Below are 19588 nucleotides of genomic sequence, written 5' to 3' on the forward strand. Positions count from 1 at the left end.
GGCATCTACCATTGAGCCATTATACGATGATACAGATTTGTCTCCAGGGCCGGAAGAAAACTATGAAAACAGCATTGTAAGATCTCCACCTTCCGATGCTGCAGGAAAGCGAAAGAATTTTTTTAAAGATAAGCTTGTGAGTCTTGTTGTTCAAAAGGGTATTCTAGAGCTGTCTGCCTTTGCTGGGAAAAGCTGGTTATCATTCAAAGCACCATTGCAGCAAGCTTATTAAAACTTCTTTTTTAAATTAGTGTATAATCATGAAATTTGCATAGAATACAAAGTTAAACCTTCCACCTTAATCCCCACAATTTTCCAACATTATTTTGAGATTTTAATCTAAAATGAAAACGAAGTAGATCCATAGCGTTTAAGTTGGGTGTAACTTCTGGAACTTTAGATATAACTTGTATAATGTATTGATTTCATTTGAAAAAGAAAACATCCAGGAGATATACAAAAAATAATGGAAACCACTGTTTGGAATTTCATGCTTACTGAATCGTGAGGCATGCATATGGTGATGTGATCTAATAAAAATGCTTGTATTTTGGCTTTGATTTAATGGCAAACATTTCAGATATGTCAGAAGACAGAGGATCATTGTTGGTTCATTTTTAGTTATTTATACCCAAATATGTATTCTAGCTCCCTATCAAGAACCGTCCATGGCAAATTAATGTGGGTTTTAGGGAGATGGTTACACATTGTACATATTTATTTCATAATTGACACAATGACATTATAGCTGTTAGCAAGGCACTGGTAGCACTCACCTGTTGGTCTGTGTGTCTGGAATTTGCCCGCCATCTATCAAGTCATGTGTTCAGGTTTCCCGATGATACAATATACATTAACGGTCACAACCAACTCCTTATTATGCAATGGTATGCCATAGGTAATAAAGAAGTGCAGGTGAAATAGTAGAATGCATTGCTTAGAAGGTCCCAGTAGCTGAGATGAATCATTGTTATTATTTACATTTCTTCGTATTTTTGTATTGTTGGTTTTTGTTGTTTCTTGCTGCTGATGTTTTTTTTTTCTTTAGGGATTATGATGGTGCATCACATTGATAAGAATAATTGATGATATATTGGCTAATGAGAGAGGGGGGGATAGGGGAATGAGAAGGTTGTACTTTGGGATATTTATAGTTTTTAATTTCATGTGCAAAATGCAAAACATACATGTATAGCCATATATGTATACTTCGGGTTTGGCATGGCAATCTCATTTCAAATTGCACTCATTAAAAAAAAATCATACATCAGTCGCACGTGAGTGGGTGCGTGTTTAAATTGTGTGTGTTTTTGAGTGTGTGTTGAAGTGAGTGTGTATAATGGATATGATGTGTCTTGTGTTCTTATTTGGGTGAATAACCTTTGAAATTATCTACTTGCAATAGAGGATCAATTCTTTAACTTGCATTTTCAGATTTACTGGTCATTGGAATGTGTATAATATTTAGCAAATGTCAATTTGTAATACCCTTAGCTTTAGGATAGCATACTCACAATAACAGGCATTGCAGTCATTGAAAGAAAGGCAAATTTGCTGGAATAGAACGTTAAAGAAAATCATAGTTACAGAACAAAATATACTTATAAAGAAAAGGCGCTTTCTAAATTAATTGAGACAAAGAGGAGAGAGAGAGAGAAGGGAAGAAAGAGAAGATCAAATTTTAAGTTATTATTTCTTATCTACTTTTTATCTGGCCCACATGACTTGCTGACAAATATCATTTATTTAATGTCACATTGTCACCTATAAACACATCGTTAACTCATCATGATATCTTCCCCCCCCCTCTCATTTACATATAAATAATTTAAATTTGCAATTTTTGTCTCACCTGCGAAGCAAAGTGAGACTATAGGCGCCGCTTTTCCGACAGCGACGGCGGCGGCGTCAACATCAAATCTTAACCTGAGGTTAAGTTTTTGAAATGACATCATAACTTCTAAAGTATATGGACCTAGTTAATAAAACCTGGCCATAAGGTTAATCAAGTATTACTGAACATCCTATTAGAGTTTCATGTCACATGACCAAGGTCAAAGGTCATTTAGGGTCAATGAACTTAGACCATGTTGGAGGAATCAACATCGAAATCTTAACCTGAGGTTAAGTTTTTGAAATGTCATCATAACTTAGAAAATATGTGGACCTAGTTCATGAAACTTGGACATAAGGTTAATTAAGTATCACTGAACATCCTGCATGAGTTTCACGTCACATGACCAAGGTCAAAGGTCATTTAGGGTCAATGAACTTTGGCCGAATTGGGGATATCTGTTGAATTCCCATCATAACTTTGAAAGTTTATGGATCTGATTCATGAAACTTGGACATAATAGTAATCAAGCATCACTGAACATTTTGTGCAAGTTTCAGGTCTCATGATTAAGGTCAAAGGTCATTTAGGGTCAATGAACTTTGGCCGAATCAGGGTATCTGTTGAATTACCATCATAACTTTGAAAGTTTATGGATCTGATTCATGAAACTTGTACATAAGAGTAATCAAGTATCACTGAACATCCTGTTCCAGTTTCAGGTCACATGATCAAGGTCAAAGGTCATGTAAGGTCAATGAACTTTGGCCATGTTGGGTTTTTTTGTTGAATAACCGTCATATATCTGTAAGTTTATTGGTCTAGTTCATAAAAAGTGGACATAAGAGTAACCATGTATCACTGAACATCCTGTGCGCGTTTCAGGTCACATGACCAAGGTCAAAGGTCAATGAACTTTGGCCGAATTGGGTGTATCTGTTGAATAACCATCATATCTCTGTAAGTTTATTGGTCTAGTTCATAAAAAGTGGACATAAGAGTAACCATGTATCACTGAACATCTTCTGCGAGTTAGAGTCGTATTCAAAGTCAGCACTGCTGCTATATTGAACTGCGTGATGCAGGTGAGACGGCCAGAGGCATTCCACTTGTTTGTGGTTGGACATGAAACTTGGACATAATAGTAATCAAGCATCACTGAACATTTTGTGCAAGTTTCAGGTCTCATGATTAAGGTCAAAGGTCATTTAGGGTCAATGAACTTTGGCCGAATCGGGGGTATCTGTTGAATTACCATCATAACTTTGAAAGTTTATTGGTCTAGTTTGTAAACTTGGACATTAGAGTAATCAAGTATCACTGAACATCCTGTGCGCGTTTCAGGTCACATGACCAAGGTCAAAGGTCAATGAACTTTGGCCGAATTGGGTGTATCTGTTGAATTACCATCATAACTTTGAAATTTTATGGATCTGATTCATGAAACTTGTACATAAGAGTAATCAAGTATCACTGAACATCCTGTTTGAGTTTCAGGTCACATGATCAAGGTCAAAGGTCATTTAGGGTCAATGAACTTTGGCCGAATCGGGGTATCTGTTGAATTACCATCATAACTTTGAAAGTTTATTGGTCTAGTTCGTTAAACTTGGACATTAGAGTAATCAAGTATCACTGAACATCCTGTGCGCGTTTCAGGTCACATGACCAAGGTCAAAGGTCAATGAACTTTGGCCGAATTGGGTGTATCTGTTGAATAACCATCATATCTCTGTAAGTTTATTGGTCTAGTTCATAAAAAGTGGACATAAGAGTAACCATGTATCACTGAACATCTTGTGCGAGTTAGAGTCGTATTCAAAGTCAGCACTGCTGCTATATTGAACTGCGTGATGCAGGTGAGACGGCCAGAGGCATTCCACTTGTTTGTGGTTTAGCTTGGTAGCATACATGTTTTGACAAATACATCAAAAATAAAATTTTTGTCTCAGGACATGTTATTTTGTTCTACTGTGTGTTTTAGCTGGCTTTGCAGTATACAAAGCTCAACATACCAATGGCTGAAAAGTGCTTATTTGAAACTAGATGAAATTAGCACTTGGCCGAAGCTAGCAATATTCGGTCTTTACTTGTTGTTAAGCTGATTGACATTCACAAAATACTGAATAGCCAGATAAAAAAAAATGTGAGTGACAGTAATCATACTTGTTTGGGATCAGCCAGTCATGGAATATCTAATGAAAAAAGAGGAACGATCCCTATGAATATTCATGGAATTTAAAATTTTTATTCAATCAAAAGTGAATAGGAAGAGGGTAACATCGTCATTTTGTGTTTGTGTGTGTGGGGGGGGGGGGGAGGGCTGCAACCTGAAACAATTTTAATAGGGGAACAATGTTTTCACACTGATAGTTCCTACATTACATACGAGGGCCATTCAAGCAGGGCAAACACCCATTCCATTCATTTCATGAAAGTTTTATTTGAATCATAATATTTGCAAATTTGGGGCTTGAGTGGTGTATCCTTTTTTTATATTGCAAATTATTGTGCTCATATCAACCGTATTTTTGCATTGAGTTTCCCATTTGTTTTTTTTCCATTTTTGCTCATTATTTGTGAGAGAGTGATAATTTATGTTAAAATTTGTTAAAACTCCATGTAGAACAACACATGAGGGCCTTATTTGCAGTCTAAAATTTGGTGATGGTTTATGTCATGAATCCTGCAAGTAAAAAAAAATAAATGAAAATCATAATCTCAGTATACAGCAATTGCTAATAATGCCAAAATATATTGTGTTTTATTGTTAGAAATTCATATCATATTCATAATGTGGCAATATCCTCTTGCAGGTTTTTTTTCTTTGATTTGTATTAAATATTTGTGTATTTTTTGTTTGTCATGTTTATTTTGGCAATTCTGTTTTTTTTTCTATGAGCTATTTTGTCTTACAAGTGTTATGACAAAGCAATACATTTTTAGCAATATGATCTGTTATTATTTTGAAGTAGACATAAGATTAACACATATATATAGAAATGTCTTAATTTTTACAGTGTATCTTTATCAATGTGCATCTTTTTTTAATTCACCTGCTGTAAAGAGAGCTAGTTTTATTGAGATTTTAAAAGGACAATGAATGTTTTAATTCCCAATGGTCCATAACACTTTATTTCTCCAATGTCAATGGAGGATTAAAAGTAGAATGCCCTTTGTTTGTATTGCTTAATTCATTCATCTTAATATGTGTCTACAAAAATCATATTTATTTATTCTAGCCTGAGCAATGATGTATTAAACAGTGATCCTATTTACATTTTATTACAATAATTAATAAACTTCTATGATGTTTAGATAAGTTCAAATTTGACATTTTACGCTCTGATCGCTTTTTCAGATTACGTGATGAATATTTATACCTTTAATCCCTGCCCACCCAATTCATGTTTTTATCAATGACAATGAATAGAAGTTTACCAGGAGTCGTCAGTCTACTGTAGAAGACCAAGGATTGTATGAGGATACTATAGCGCCACCTGTTGGAGGAGCACCAGACGATATTTATGACGATGTCCTAGCCCCTCCTATTCCTCCACCTAGTGAAAAGACAACAGCCCAAAAGAAAACAATGTCGTTACCAGTGAGTCTGTGACAAGAATTTGTTCACAATTCCAAGCTCCTATTTATTTGCTAATCTTCTTGCAAATGAAAGAAAAACATAAAATAAATCACTGCAGCTCACTGATATATAATATAATGCTAATTGTTTTCACTTTCTCTCTTCACTTTGCATTTTATAATAATATTAATTTTCTAAAGTCCAATAAATTACATCTACTTTCCGAGCTATTTCGTTGCTTTTCCTTTGCAAAGGAAACTGTGACACTTTTGAAAATGTCATGATTTTGGTGTATTTTATTTTTTGAAAACTTGATTTAATCACTACCAATACAATTGATCTTACTATGGTACACACATGGGACCTTTTGCTACTAATGCACATTTTTTGTTACTTTATTAACCTATGTTAGCCCTGCAATATAGATATAAACTTGGGAGTGAGAGGAAGTGTCATTTCCACCATTTTCTTTATTTCTAATGTTAATCATCTTTCTTATGAATAAATAACATAAATATCATAACAGGGGAAGAATATTGTCTAGTCTTCGATATCTAAATGCCATCCACAGCCTTACAAATTAAACAAAAAACTAAATTTTCATCAATTTTGCTATCCATCCGAGAAATGAAGAGTGTGATAACTTGGTATGTGGTATACTAATATAGATGAAAACTCTTGTCTTTTCTTACTAATTTCCTTTTCAGTTTGTTTTGATACATATCTGACATTATTATGTCTGGTACAATTCTTCTGGCATGCAGTTTTTTTTTCTAAGAATAAAACATTTTTCTGTTTTGAGAGTATGCAAGAGAAAGAAGTTTTCATATTATCCATTAAAGCAGAACTGGATCCACTGCTGATATTACTTCACTGTAGTATTATTGTGCACTTTGCTATATATCAAACTACTGCATGTTTGTAGAGATGATTCAAGGCTTAAGAAGAGAAGAGGGTATTATAGAAGCAGAGTTTAGATGGAGAGAACAAGATAGAGGAAAGAGATGGGGAGAGACAGGGTTGTGAGAGAGGATAGATGGGAAAGAGGTAGAATGATAAAAAGAAAATGAATATATCTAAAAGGAATTGTACATAAAAGAGGCTTGAATTGTTTGATTGATAAAAAATAAAGGGGGGGGGGAGCTTAATAGATCTTATGAAATTTCACTTGTCTGTCTTTTTAATTTGCCTTTCTATGCTTGCCTGAGCACGGAATAACAATTTTTGCTTTCTAATGTAGTAGGTACTACTGGGTTCATTTATTTTGCAAAATGTTTGCAACACATGTTAGTTTCTTAATTATCGAAACTGCATTGCACCAAACTTATCACATCTTTTATGAATGTTTATTCTTCATTCACTTTAGTTTATTTTATCAAATTCGATGTAGAATTGTAAAATGTAATTGACAGATTGTTACTCCGTATATGTCGGGTATGAATTTGACACAATTTAAATATATATATATATAATTTTAAAATGTCTCTTAACAAACTTTCTGCAAACTGTCACTGAAATTATTAATTCAGTCAGGATTTGAGGTAGAAACACCAAATATATTAATAATATAACAGGTGCATCTCAATAAAGCAGGGCTCAAATCAGTGTCAAGTTAGAAAATGTGGAGGTGCTGTGGCCGAGTGGTCCAAGGTGCCTGACTAGACGTGAAAACCAGTGATTCAAACCCTATCCATGGCACTTATGCCCGTGAGCAAGGCATTTAATAAACATTTCTCTTTTTTTTGTACAAGTAATTGGAAATTCTATAGGTGTTCTTTTTATGTTTGTATTTTTTTTTTTAGAAAAGTTAGAAAATGGGATGGATCTGTGCCATTTCATTCTGTAGTGAGATGGTTGAACACTGTTAGAATCTCACATTATATGAATACAGGTTTATATTAATTTCAATGCTTTTAAAAACTCTAAGACAGGAATAAGAAGAATAATTATGTTTAAACGTTTCTTAGTGTATACATTCTCTTGTCATAATTTCTTGTGCAATGTACTTTTTTCTTCCCTTTTTCCCAAAATGTTAATTGACTATTCTAGCCACAGCTGATTTTCATTTGGTGGTGATTTTTTTTTACCTGATGAATGATTGCAAGCAAGCAACCAGAGGAACCAAAGGATTAAAGTCCTATCCAAGGGACCTGGTAATGAGGATAAGTGACTTGCCAAAGGGCACTAGCGCACCAAATGGGAATCATAACATGGTGCACAGCAATCCGAAACTCTCGCTCTATCACCCGAGCTAACAAGCCTCCTAATTATTTCAACATGAATCATGTTTGTACAATATTAGATGTTTGGATGGAATTGCAAAGCAGTGATCTACTTTTGGTACCCTGTACCCAAGTATTTAAAGGACAAGTCCACCCCAACAAAAACTTGATTTGAATATAAAGAGAAAAAAATCAACAATCATATCACTGAAAATTTCATCAAAATCGGTTGTAAAATAAGAAAGTTATGACATTTTAATGTTTTGCTTCATTTCAAAATACAGTTATATGAATGAGCCAGTTACATCCAAATGAGAGAGTCAATTATGTCACTCACTCACTATTTTGTTTTTATTGTTTGAAATATGAAATATTTTGATTTTCTCATCATTTTCATGTGAAATGAAGTTTCATTCCTCCCTGAACATGTGGAATTCCATTATTTTAACATTTTGTGCTTCAGGCAAGGAGGTCCTAATCATCAAATTCGTCAAAATTGAAATATTGTATAATTCAAACAATAAAAAACAAAAGAAATAGTGAGTGAGTGACATCATCAACTCTCTCATTTGGATGTAACTGGCTCGTTCATAAAACTATTTTGTTAAAAATAAGCGAAACTTTGAAATGTCATAACTTTCTTATTTTACATCCTATTTTGATGAAATCTTCAGCATTGGTGCTTGTCTGATTTTTCTCTGTCGATTCAAATCAACATTTTTCTTAGGTGGACTTGACCTTTAAATACTAGTACTTGTATCAACAGTCAATTGAAATGACAGGATACCAGGAGTTACCATGAGTGTGTATCAGGACTGGAATGTAACAAGTCAAGTGTATTTCCATGCCAGGAGCTTTCCTCTGCTGGGGATATATAGGATTTCTTATGTGGGTATGACATCTGGGGTAGCTGTCACTCCAGTGGAGTTCTGCAAGAAAGTGGAATTCTAGGAGTATCAGAGCTGTTCATGCTCAAACAAGTAAAATGTATGGGTTTTTTTTTTTCAATCTCATGGTGCCAGTCTTAAGGCCCCCTCACACCTAACCGAATTGCTTGTAATATGCCTTGTGATGACTGGCGAAAGGCATTTAAAAAATTTGTTTTCAATGGTAACTGATAGTAAATCATATTTACTCTTCTTGTTTGGGTTCAAACACCTTCTGAACTAACAGCTGCGGCAATTTTGAACCTGTTTAAAATTTCCTGACGAATTGAAAAATCAGTCATCTGTTTGAATTTGTATATTTAGTATGTGGTAATCGTTCATGTGTTATTGTCACACATAGTTCCTCATTTTGCAGGCGAGACTGCCAGAGGCGTTCCACTTGTTGGGTTGTATTAAGGCTTAAGCATTTGCTCGCCTTTGGCTGCAATTCACTCAAAGAGGTGAACCTCTATTCTTCGCTTGTCATATTTATCCTTCGCTTACCGTTCATGGATCAAATCTCACAATAGTTACTGATTGCATGATTTGAAGAAAACTATTTGAATGCTGTGAATTTGCATGCATTTGTCACGCTTTGCCTACATTCGGTCAGGTGTGAGGGGGCTTTTAACCATAACTCGTGAAAGTATTTTCTAAGGCACTGTAAATCGTTGCATGTTAATCTTGTAATCATGATAATTTTGTTTATCGTTTGAATAAAAGAACCTGCTAACATATTTATATTCCCTATGGTCCCCTTAAGCCTGAGGACGACGTACCTGCTGTGTTTGAAGATCTTTATCTTGAGGTTTTAAACGACTCAGAAACAACAACCAAGGAATCGCCGGCAGAGGCATCTGTTGATTCACTCCAAATTCCCAATACCTCTCAAGCCCCATCTTCTCCTTCTTCTGCGCAATCTCGAATAAAGAATTTCAAATTAGTAAGTCAATTTCTGAAGAGTTTATGCTGTATCAGCCTGCATCGATCTACATTTATATTCTTCATACTTCCACATCCTCTGTACACCTTTCTACACTGTAGTATTGTTTTAATCAGCTGATGGAACCTCGGAAATGTTGGTTGTTATTGCTGAGGAGAACCTATTCTGGCTCAATCAAGTTCAATTTGTTCCCCTTTGTACTTTCCTTTTGATACTGTTTTTACCTTGATAAAGGAAAGTACTAAAAATGCTTCTTAATGGCATGGAATACTGCCCCCCCCCCCCCCCCCCCCCCCGTGTTTCTATCTCACTAAATCTGGACCAAAAATTTCCATTTTCCATTGCTCTTCTGTTCTACTGTTCACTCTACATGATGCCCTCTGTACACACTGTACTTGGACTGTATTTCATTTCTTTGTTACCAATCGTAGTATTTATCCTGTTGGAAATTGTCTTTCTATTTAATCCTCCTGATGTGCATAGTATTGCTTCACTTGTCTTTCTTCGCTTTCAATTCATTTCATTTAGCGATCAGTCATGAAGTCAGTTAGATTTAAACTGGTAAGGGTCCATGCTCTATGTCATCGCTGACACACTACACACAGGAATTCAAATACCACCAGTCTAGCTGTCATCGCTGAAACCCCACTCACAGGAATTCAAATGCCACCAGTCCATGTCATTGCTGACACACCACAGAGGAATTCAAATACCACCAGTCTGTCATTTGTGACACACCACTCACTGGAATTCAAATGCCACCAGTCCATAGTCTATGCCATTGCTGACACTCTACACACAGGAAGTCTAATGCCACCAGTCCATATTTTTATGTCATCGCTGACACACCACACACAGAAATTAAAAAACCACCAGTATGTCATCGCTGAAACCCCTCTCACAGGAATTAAAATACCACCAGTTGATGCTCTATGTCATCACTGACATACCAGACACAGGAATTCAAATGCTACCAGTCCATACTCTATGTCATCGCTGACACACCACTCACAGGAATTTAAATACCACCAGTCCATACTCTATGTCATTGCTGGCACACCACAAACAGAAATTAAAAAACCACCAGTATGTCATCACTGAAACCCCACTCACAGCAATTGAAATACCACCAGTTCATGCTCTTTGTCATCGTTGACACACCACAACAGGAATTCAAATACCACCAGTCTATATTCTTATGTCATCGCTGACACACCACTCACAGGAATTCAAATGCCACCAGTCCATGCTCTTTGTCATTGCTAACACACCACTCACAGGAGTTCAAATCACCTGCAGATCACACAAGTTTTAATAACTGTGATAACATTGTTTTATCACTTGCTGACTAGAAGATCCCAATTTAAATCTATTGGGAATCACCAAATACAGGGGTCAACAGGTTAGATATTGATGAATTCCTGCTGCTTATTGCATCATCTCATTTGAACAAGCACAATCTACTCACAGTCATCCTATGCACAATGTCTTATGAGTTACAGTCAGCCATACCATTGCATTCTATGCTCAGGAAACCTGCTAGAGTCGATGGACTACATGTATGTGTGTTATAACAAAATTTATATTCAAAAAGCAGCGGGTTAAAAAGACTATTCTAAGGCTCTAACTTTAAGGCAGCCTTGCTTTCTAAATTTCACTTAGCCCAATACAAAGAAGGTATAAGACAAAAATGAGTGCTGTGATTATCTTATACCAACTTATGTGACATTCCCTGATTTACATTGGTGTGAGGACTAAGATTTATATTCTTTTACTTACTAATACATTTGTGTGTCTGATCCATATGTTGCTCTTGTGAGATCAACTTCTGCAGAATTTTGACTTGAACAAATTTGTTTTTGCAATTATTTACCTTGTGCACATTGAAGTTGCATAGTGTTTTGACTTGTATGAGGTAACCTTATACAAATATTGGACTTATGCAAGGTCGTAAAATGCAATATTTAGACTACAAATTTCTTCATGCAAATCAAATGACTATATGAAAGAGATATTTATTGCATTTGTTTTACCTACATTATGTCAGATAAGCTTATGCAATTTGTTTACCCATGCAAGATCAACTAAATGCAGTAGTTCTTATTTCAAATCACCTTTTAAATGCATTAGTATTCTTTTAGCCTGATGTTGAATATTCCCTGTGAATCTTATATTGACAACTCAGACCTACATCTTTCTATTTCATTAATATGCTTGCATTCGATCTGTCTCCTTTTCCCAGACATGAAAGATTTGTATTATTGCATATAATCTGTTTCATGTGATTATGTCCCAAACTTCCATTTCCCGTTTCAAATATTCATTAGGTGTCTTCACACAAGTCGCTTCACTGCTTTGCCACATGTACACATGGTTTCACATTTTCTTTTCTCTATCCCCTTGTTTTCTCTACATATATAAATTGTATTATTAGTAGGGATAAGTTACTTAGAATTGATTCTGCTAAAAGTGACTGCTTAACATGGCTCTGGATAGAGTTTCACAAAGATTCAAGTTTGACTAGAATGTAGAGATAACATAAAATTGTCAATTGTGAAAACCCTCTCTTTACTGATCAAAATGCAAAAAAAATTTAAAGCAACAATAGCAAGTTTTTGATTTGCACGTTGACTAGTGCACTGTGACGAACTTCAAAGTGTGTCATAATAGTCTGCTTTGTTTTTACGGTATACACAACCGCTGGAGTAAATCACCACATGGCTTCCATCAATGGGCAAGGATTTGATTGCTCGTTTACTACATTTCGAACGAGCGTGATCTGAGTAGATCCACATTCCTCATTATGATTTTGACGTGTCAGGAATGGCTTGCACATGCTCAGTGTCTTTCAATCATGTGCTCGACTGACTTTGTATAACATCAACACAAAGCAGACTATTATGACGTACTTTCGACGCAGTCCACTAGTTGACGTGCAAATCGAAAACTCCCTAATGACTGTTTGGTCACATCTGGCAGACAATTCTTATATGGAATATATACTCATACCACATATTATTTTTTTATTGTCAATATTGTCTAAGAAGCGCACATTCTATACATATATGTTCTTTTCAGCTTTAGCAATCAACCCCACATTTACTTTCAAATTGTCTCTATTGGTTCAAAAATCATTAATACAAGTAGAACATATCTAACCTTCATAATACTTCAGCTTTTGGCCAGGTAAGTAATATTTGTGTCCTTGTTGATATTCCAGGGTTAAACATGGATAATTGTGACTGTAGGAGCTTGATTTAGCTCACTTCCTCAATGATTAATTAATTGTAAATGAGTGTGTATTCCTTTTTTTTTAGGGGGGGGAGTTTAAAGTTCAGAATATTTACTGTGAAGTTTGTTATGCTTCATTGGTGTTTGTTTTAAAGGGAGCACACAATGACCAACATTGTTTTTTGTCTGTCATTGACTATGTGTTATGAATGTTTAGTCTTAAAATGCAATACAGTTTTTACCTTTCTACAAATACAGATATTTGTTTTTAAGTAGCCTATGATTTTATTTGTCATAGAGAAAACAACATGTTTTGGAGATATTAAAAAACTTGCTTTGCTACTGAATACCACAATGTTAGTGGTATGACTATGTCCCATTCAAGTAGACCTCGGCACTGCTAAATATGTTGCATTGTGGTTAAGGAACCTGGCCAGATTCAAATAGTTGAAGAGTTGAGGTGGCGCTGTTCTGTGGAACATTGGTAAATGTGATGAGTGCAATAAGATGCTTGGAAGAGAGGGGGGAGATATGTGGGAATGGGTGATTTCAAGTCCGGTGTTGGCCTTGGTGTTGGTGTTAGTGTTGAAATTTGGATTGCTTCCCCTGGCTCCAAAACTTATTCATAGTTTGTAAAACTGATCCAGATCACATTATTAACACCTCAACAAATAGTGGCTTTTCTGAACTATCTTCATTTTATTTTTCAGCGTTATAATCGTCTAAAAATTGACCTAACACCAACACCAAAAGGTCAACACTGAACTTGAAATCACCCAATCTGAGTATAAGAAGAAACTGAGAACGGAGAGGGAGAGGGGGAGGGGAGGTTTGGGAGAAAAAAGAAATAGAACGGTACAAATAAAAGATTTTGGAGCTGTTTGGATTATGACCTATATCACGACGAATTATGTTACATACTCTTCTTTATAGTGAATACAACAGTGCTATCTCTTCTTATTTATCTCTTACAATTGTCTTTTTTCCTGCCGCTCTATAATTTTGTATTAACCTGGTATCTTGTTCTTGTCATTTACTCTCTTGAAATTTCCAAACCAATTTTAAAAATCATATCATTCATCACGTTTGATGAATCATATTGACATTTGTATTCAAACAAAGCTGTTGTTGTGATTGATTATGTATCCCATTGCTGCTTTCACATGATATTATGTTGTGTTTACTGTTATCCTGTCACATGTTTGTATTAATCCATCAATTTAACCTTTTATGTATATTGCATTATTCCTTTGTCATATTATGGGTCCCGATAGACGAAGGTTTGACATCAATCACAAAATGACGATGAAGAAAATTGTTGTTCTTTGGTAATGTGTAATTGATTCCAAATCTTTGTGATGCAGACCCTCGCGACTGCCATCTAATGTTCATATATTTCGTGGCATGATCTTTCAATATTAATTCATTCAGTAATATCCCATGTGTTTTGTAATTCTGATTTAAAATCTTCTGCATGTATTCTGAAATTTTGATGAACAATGTCTGTGCCAAAGTTTTGGAAAACAGAAAATGTCCAATATTTCAAAATGTATAACTTGTATGTTTTACTGGCCTCCTTATAATCAAAACGGTTTCAGTACCAGTGGAGCAAAAACGTGAAAATTCCCCAGAAAGTTGTTAATTTTAGATTTTCAAATTATCTCTACATTAATAGGAGTCACGTTTTGCTGTCCATGGTTAAATTTTAACCCCAAATTTAGATCTGTGTTTAAGTTAAAACAAGAGTTCAGAATATAGGCCGTTGTTTTAGCATGAAATTTTGATTTTTTGATCAAAGCTTATTTTATGCTAATATTCTTCTTTTAATGCAAATCACTAACATTTCATTAAGCTTTTTATTTTTATTCTTCAACATTGCATGAATAAAACAATCACTTGTATGTTGTATCATATATTTGAAAGTCTAACATTCCTTATCAGTGCTAAATATTGAGTGTAATGATGACATAATATGAACTAATGTGTAAATTATCATGATTTTTATAGTAGCAATGGCAATTGAAATTAAATGATTGAGTGCACTAATACAAGAAAGAAAATGTGACATAAATGCACCTTACAAACAGAAGAACAAAACAAAATGTGATTGTTCATTTGTTTTATAAAGTTAATATAATTATTGGAAAGTTAATGAAACTTAGAATTGCTGCACTTATAATGCCAGTACTTTTCTGGTTCTGGGGTAAGTGCAGATGATAATGCTTCATTGTTGATAATTAAAAATACTTGTATATGATTAATGGAAATTTTAAATGTCAACCATGATTTTGAAAGGGAATGTATATAGTATGAACATATTGAAAGAAAGATAGACTACATATCTTTTGAAAGAATTGGTTCCTTTTCAAGACCTTGCCAAAGGTTAGCTAACATATCAAACCGTACATTACAAAGTACAGGGAATAGAAATCGGGGCAGATTTGTCGTAATGACTAGTCAAAATCAAGTCTTCAGGGTTGAATTCTAGGTCATTTCACTGGTCATTCACCTGACCAGTAAAAATTAGATTGAAATCTGAATTTTGATTACTACGTTCTTTGAGAAAATGTATAGATATTCATAATAATAATGTGTTTGAGAGTAGATTGAGCTGTATCTCATTTTACTATTTCATGTCCTTGATTCCTTTATCAGAATTTCAAAGTCAAGAAGGACAAGGAAAAGGAGGTGATTAGTCCAACGGAACCTGTTCCTGGGGAGAAGAAAGAGACAGAGAAGGAGAGGAAACAGAGGGAGAAAAGGGAAAAGAAAGAGAAGAAAGAGAAAGAGAAGAAGGAGAAAGAGAAGAAGGAGAAAAAGAAGAAGAAAGAGAAGGAAGAAGTGGAGGAGGTACCGTCTACTCCAACAACTCCATCAACTCCAGTGTCAACTCCACCTATTCCATCAACTCTTGAGACACCGGAGAAGATAGAAGTCAAGAAACCATCCCCAGCTCTTCAGAGGAAACCATCAGGTAGGTTCTATCCTATTTTATCATATTTAAACGTCACGTCCACACCAGAAAATGTTGATTTGAATCAATAGAGAAAAATCAAACAAGCATTATGCTGAAAATTTCATCAAAATCAAATGTAAAATAAGAAAGGTATGACATTTCGCTTAATTTTCACAAAACAGTTGTATGCACAATTTGGTGATAGAGAGTCAGTGATGTCCCTCACTCACTATTTCTTTTGTTTTTTATTGTTTCCATTAAGATACATTTGTGAATCAAGGATTACAAGCTGAAGAGCAAGTACAATGAAAATTGAATTTATTTAATCATGTTGGGATTATGTGAATTAACTTTGCTAGCAAAAAGTGACCCGTCACTTGTCAGATATTATACTTATTTTGGTATTTTCTTAACAACAACTTTGCATTTACTACCTGAACCATTTGGGACATTTTTTTTTCATTTATATTAGTCATTCCATGCCTGGGATTCAGTTCAAATTCATGTTGATATTGTTACCACATCTGGATCTGGTATTTACAAATCTTATCCTGTGACTTACTGTGTGTTTTGATCTCACAGGTAATACAGTGTAGATATGAATCTTACAAAAAATGTATTTTTTTTGTACAGCCCCAGTGAATAAATTCAAGGATTCTAGCATGAGCCACCTATTATTGAAGGATAAATTGATGCAGGATAGAAAGGAATTGGAGACGCAGCAGAAAGAACTTAAGACAAAGATAGCAGACCTGAGGTAAGCCTGAAAAACAACACTCTTAACATGTCAATTTCTGGTATCAAATAATACTTGCAAATCCATTAGGGCTGAAATACCACAGGTATATTGAGAGATAAGTGCAGTTTTGGGGGGCAAGAAAAGGATGTATGGCAAGGATCTAAATTTCAAAATAAATAGCAAAATCAAACAGTTCTGCCTACGTATTATAGGCTGTGAAAGATCGCCAATCCAGCGCAGGGTTTAGAAGCATCAATACATTATTTCAGTCCTTGTGTTTGTTTGAATAATCTTAAAAGCTTTTTTATCACATTTTTATTGGTAGTCATAAACGGTGGTGCTTTCTTTAGATTTTTATAGATTTGCATGTTTATGGTCTTATTATATTATGATTTGAACCTAGCAATTGGTTCCAGTGGACCATGTCCTCTCTATGCTGTTTGTAACAATCATTATCATTATGAGTGCATATGTTTCCTTACAGGGCTAAGAAGATGTCATCTTCAGATGCAATTGAGAAAGAGAAGATACAGAAAGATATAGATGTCATGCAGAAAGATTTACGAGAGCTTAACAAGAAACATGTCAAAATCTCTGCGGAAATTGATGATGCTACTGGGAAGAGGAAAGATGCAGTAAGTTTGTGTTTCTTATTTCCATCTCTCTTTCTCTCTCTCTCTCTTTCTATCTCATCTGTCTCTCTCTCTCTCTCTCTCTTTCTTTCTTTCTTTCTTTCTTTCTTTCTTTCTTCTTTCTTTCTTTCTTTCTTTATTTCTTTTTTCTTCTTTCTTTCTTTCTTTCTTCCTTCTTTCCTTCCTTCCTTCCTTCCTTTCTATATTTTCTCCTATAGTTTCCCTTGTATTTACCATTGGTTTCTCACTCCCCTTTCCCAACCTGCCTTAATCTCTCGCTTTCTCTGTCCATGTCTCTTGCTACATGTATCTCCATTTCTTGTCTCGCCCACCAGAGGTGAAGGGGAGACTAAGGGATCCAAATGTCATCTGTCTGTCGTCCGTCCGTCACAAAGCCTTGATTATCAGTGCTCCGAAGTGTATACTTTGACGATTAAAATTGTATCAACGATTTAATGATGTTCATTCGATCTGATTTTAGTCTAAGAATTGGCTTTATTGATTTTGTTTTGTAATATCTTTATAGAGTGATTCCTCATCAGAGGTGAGTTGTTGATTTTTTCAAAGCTTGTAGAAGCATTGTGCAAGTGTTGTTACGATTCAAACCTTTCTTTGATATTACTTTCAAGACCTGTTTTTTTTTCTATTTTTGTTGTCATATACCCCTTTTTCTAACTTTCTTCGCTCTTGTTTGTCCGCGAATGCTGTTACAGTAGATCTTGTTCTTTGATTGATGTTAAAAGTATATCACTGCATCCTATTTGTATGATGATACTCCCTTACAAGTTTTTTTTTTATTTGATATTTATCTTTCCCCCTCCCCTCCACCCCTTCTCCCCCCTTTCTAAATGTTGTTTTTAGCATGCTTATATACATACATGCATAAAAAATAAAATATTTGAAAGTAAATCCTCATAAAAATGTGCAGCACTGATATCTTGAAAGATGTTTTGCTAAAATGTCAATGACCAATCAAGATCCTTGTTGCATGTCAATTTTGTTCAAAACACAGACTGGTAGCCAATCGGGCATTCTTTCACATTTACAAACTTTCATTAACCTCTGTGTAAATGAGCCCTGGAATGAAAAGAATAAAGTGTTTGAAAAGCTCTTTGTACTATCTACATGTAAGCAGTCCTATTGATTTCAATGTATTTTTTTTATTAAGCCTACTCTCTTTCCCCGCTAACCCCCCCCCCCACCCCCCTCCTCCCCGCCCTCTTCTAAATGTTGTTCTGGGCACGCTTATATACATACATGCATACAAAATAAAATATATGCAAGTAAATGTTCATAGAAATGTGCAATACTGATATCTTGAAAGATGTTTTGCTGAAATGTCAATGACCAATCAAGATCCTTGTTGCATGCTAGTTGTGTTCAAAACACAGACTGGTAGCCGATTAGTGGTGTTCTTCCACTTTTACAAAGCTTCATAAACCTCTGTGTAATTGAGCCCTGGAATCAAAAGAATAAAGTGTGTAAAAAGCTTGTACTATCTAAGCAATCCTATTTTCAACATCAAAGCCTGATATATCATGTTTGATAAACATCCCTGTATTCAACTCTTGATTTCAATATTCAAATCTTAGGCTAGTGCACTGACCATTTATCCACTTTTTAAAAAATAATTAATAATGTGGAAGGTAGAATTTGATAGTTGAACAGTTTCATTTCCCCCTCTGCGTAATAGTATGATTTTGCCTCATATATATTTATACATGTTGTGTTCATGACAGAAAGCTACATTCTATAAACTGGAATTTGGTCTTAAAAATTGTTTTCATATCTCTTATTATCTCACTCGTGCTTTGCTTTTTAACAGAAATAAAAATAGAAAGAAAAAAAACATCATAGATTGATATTTTTTTAATCAGACGTTTTGATAGTAGGTTTGACATGTACATGTGTATATTAGATCACATCTTTTCATGCAATTTATGCTTTGTATTTTTTTGTATATTCTTTCATGTTATCTCGCAATGAAGTAATCAACTCAAACTGTAAACAAGATCATCTTTGGATTAATTTTTTTAATCACAAGCTTTCAGATGAACGTTCCTAATCAGAAACATGCATTGAAACCAGCTGTTTTGGAATGCATTATGCAGCTAATATTTTTATTACCAAACCTCTCTCACTGTTTACAGACTGGGTACACCTCACTAGTACAGGTGCAATCCAAATAAATTTCATTAAAAGTAGTTCAAACTCACATTGTCAAATTAATTTATCTCAATTTCAAAAGTTGCTTCATTCAGTTCTGATGAAATTTGGTAATTGATATTGATTCAGTACAGGTCTGTCTTTGAATCACAATGTCTAATAGTAGAAGTTTCTCTTCATTGGTGCCTGAACAATAAAGAAGTTCGTAGCAACCTCTGATGTATTTTATAGTGCCATGTGAATGATGTAATTCATTGAAAAAAATATTCCATCTTAAGCCGTATACATGTAGGAATAGATTTATATTATAAGCTATCCACTACAAAAATTATAATCATTGTTCTACATGTAGCCCT

The 19588-nt window shown here is 34.7% G+C and overlaps 1 protein-coding gene across 7 annotated transcripts in view; it reads left to right on the forward strand.

Moving 5' to 3' along the window:
* The window catches only part of LOC121427258 (titin homolog), a 53751-nt gene that overhangs the window by 25991 nt on the left and 8172 nt on the right, over window positions 1-19588 (forward strand). For 2 of the 7 annotated variants that reach the window (XM_041623583.1, XM_041623586.1), the window contains 5 exons: window positions 5268-5438; window positions 9329-9508; window positions 15395-15713; window positions 16329-16452; window positions 16919-17069. In XM_041623583.1, coding sequence (XP_041479517.1) covers window positions 5268-5438; window positions 9329-9508; window positions 15395-15713; window positions 16329-16452; window positions 16919-17069 — 945 coding nt within the window. The remainder of the gene's footprint in view (window positions 1-5267; window positions 5439-9328; window positions 9509-15394; window positions 15714-16328; window positions 16453-16918; window positions 17070-19588) is intronic. The other 5 variants (XM_041623587.1, XM_041623589.1, XM_041623590.1 and 2 more) reach the window with 3 other exon arrangements.

This window comes from Lytechinus variegatus, chromosome 14, assembly GCF_018143015.1.
Source record: "Lytechinus variegatus isolate NC3 chromosome 14, Lvar_3.0, whole genome shotgun sequence".
In the NCBI taxonomy this organism is placed as follows: domain Eukaryota; kingdom Metazoa; phylum Echinodermata; class Echinoidea; order Temnopleuroida; family Toxopneustidae; genus Lytechinus; species Lytechinus variegatus.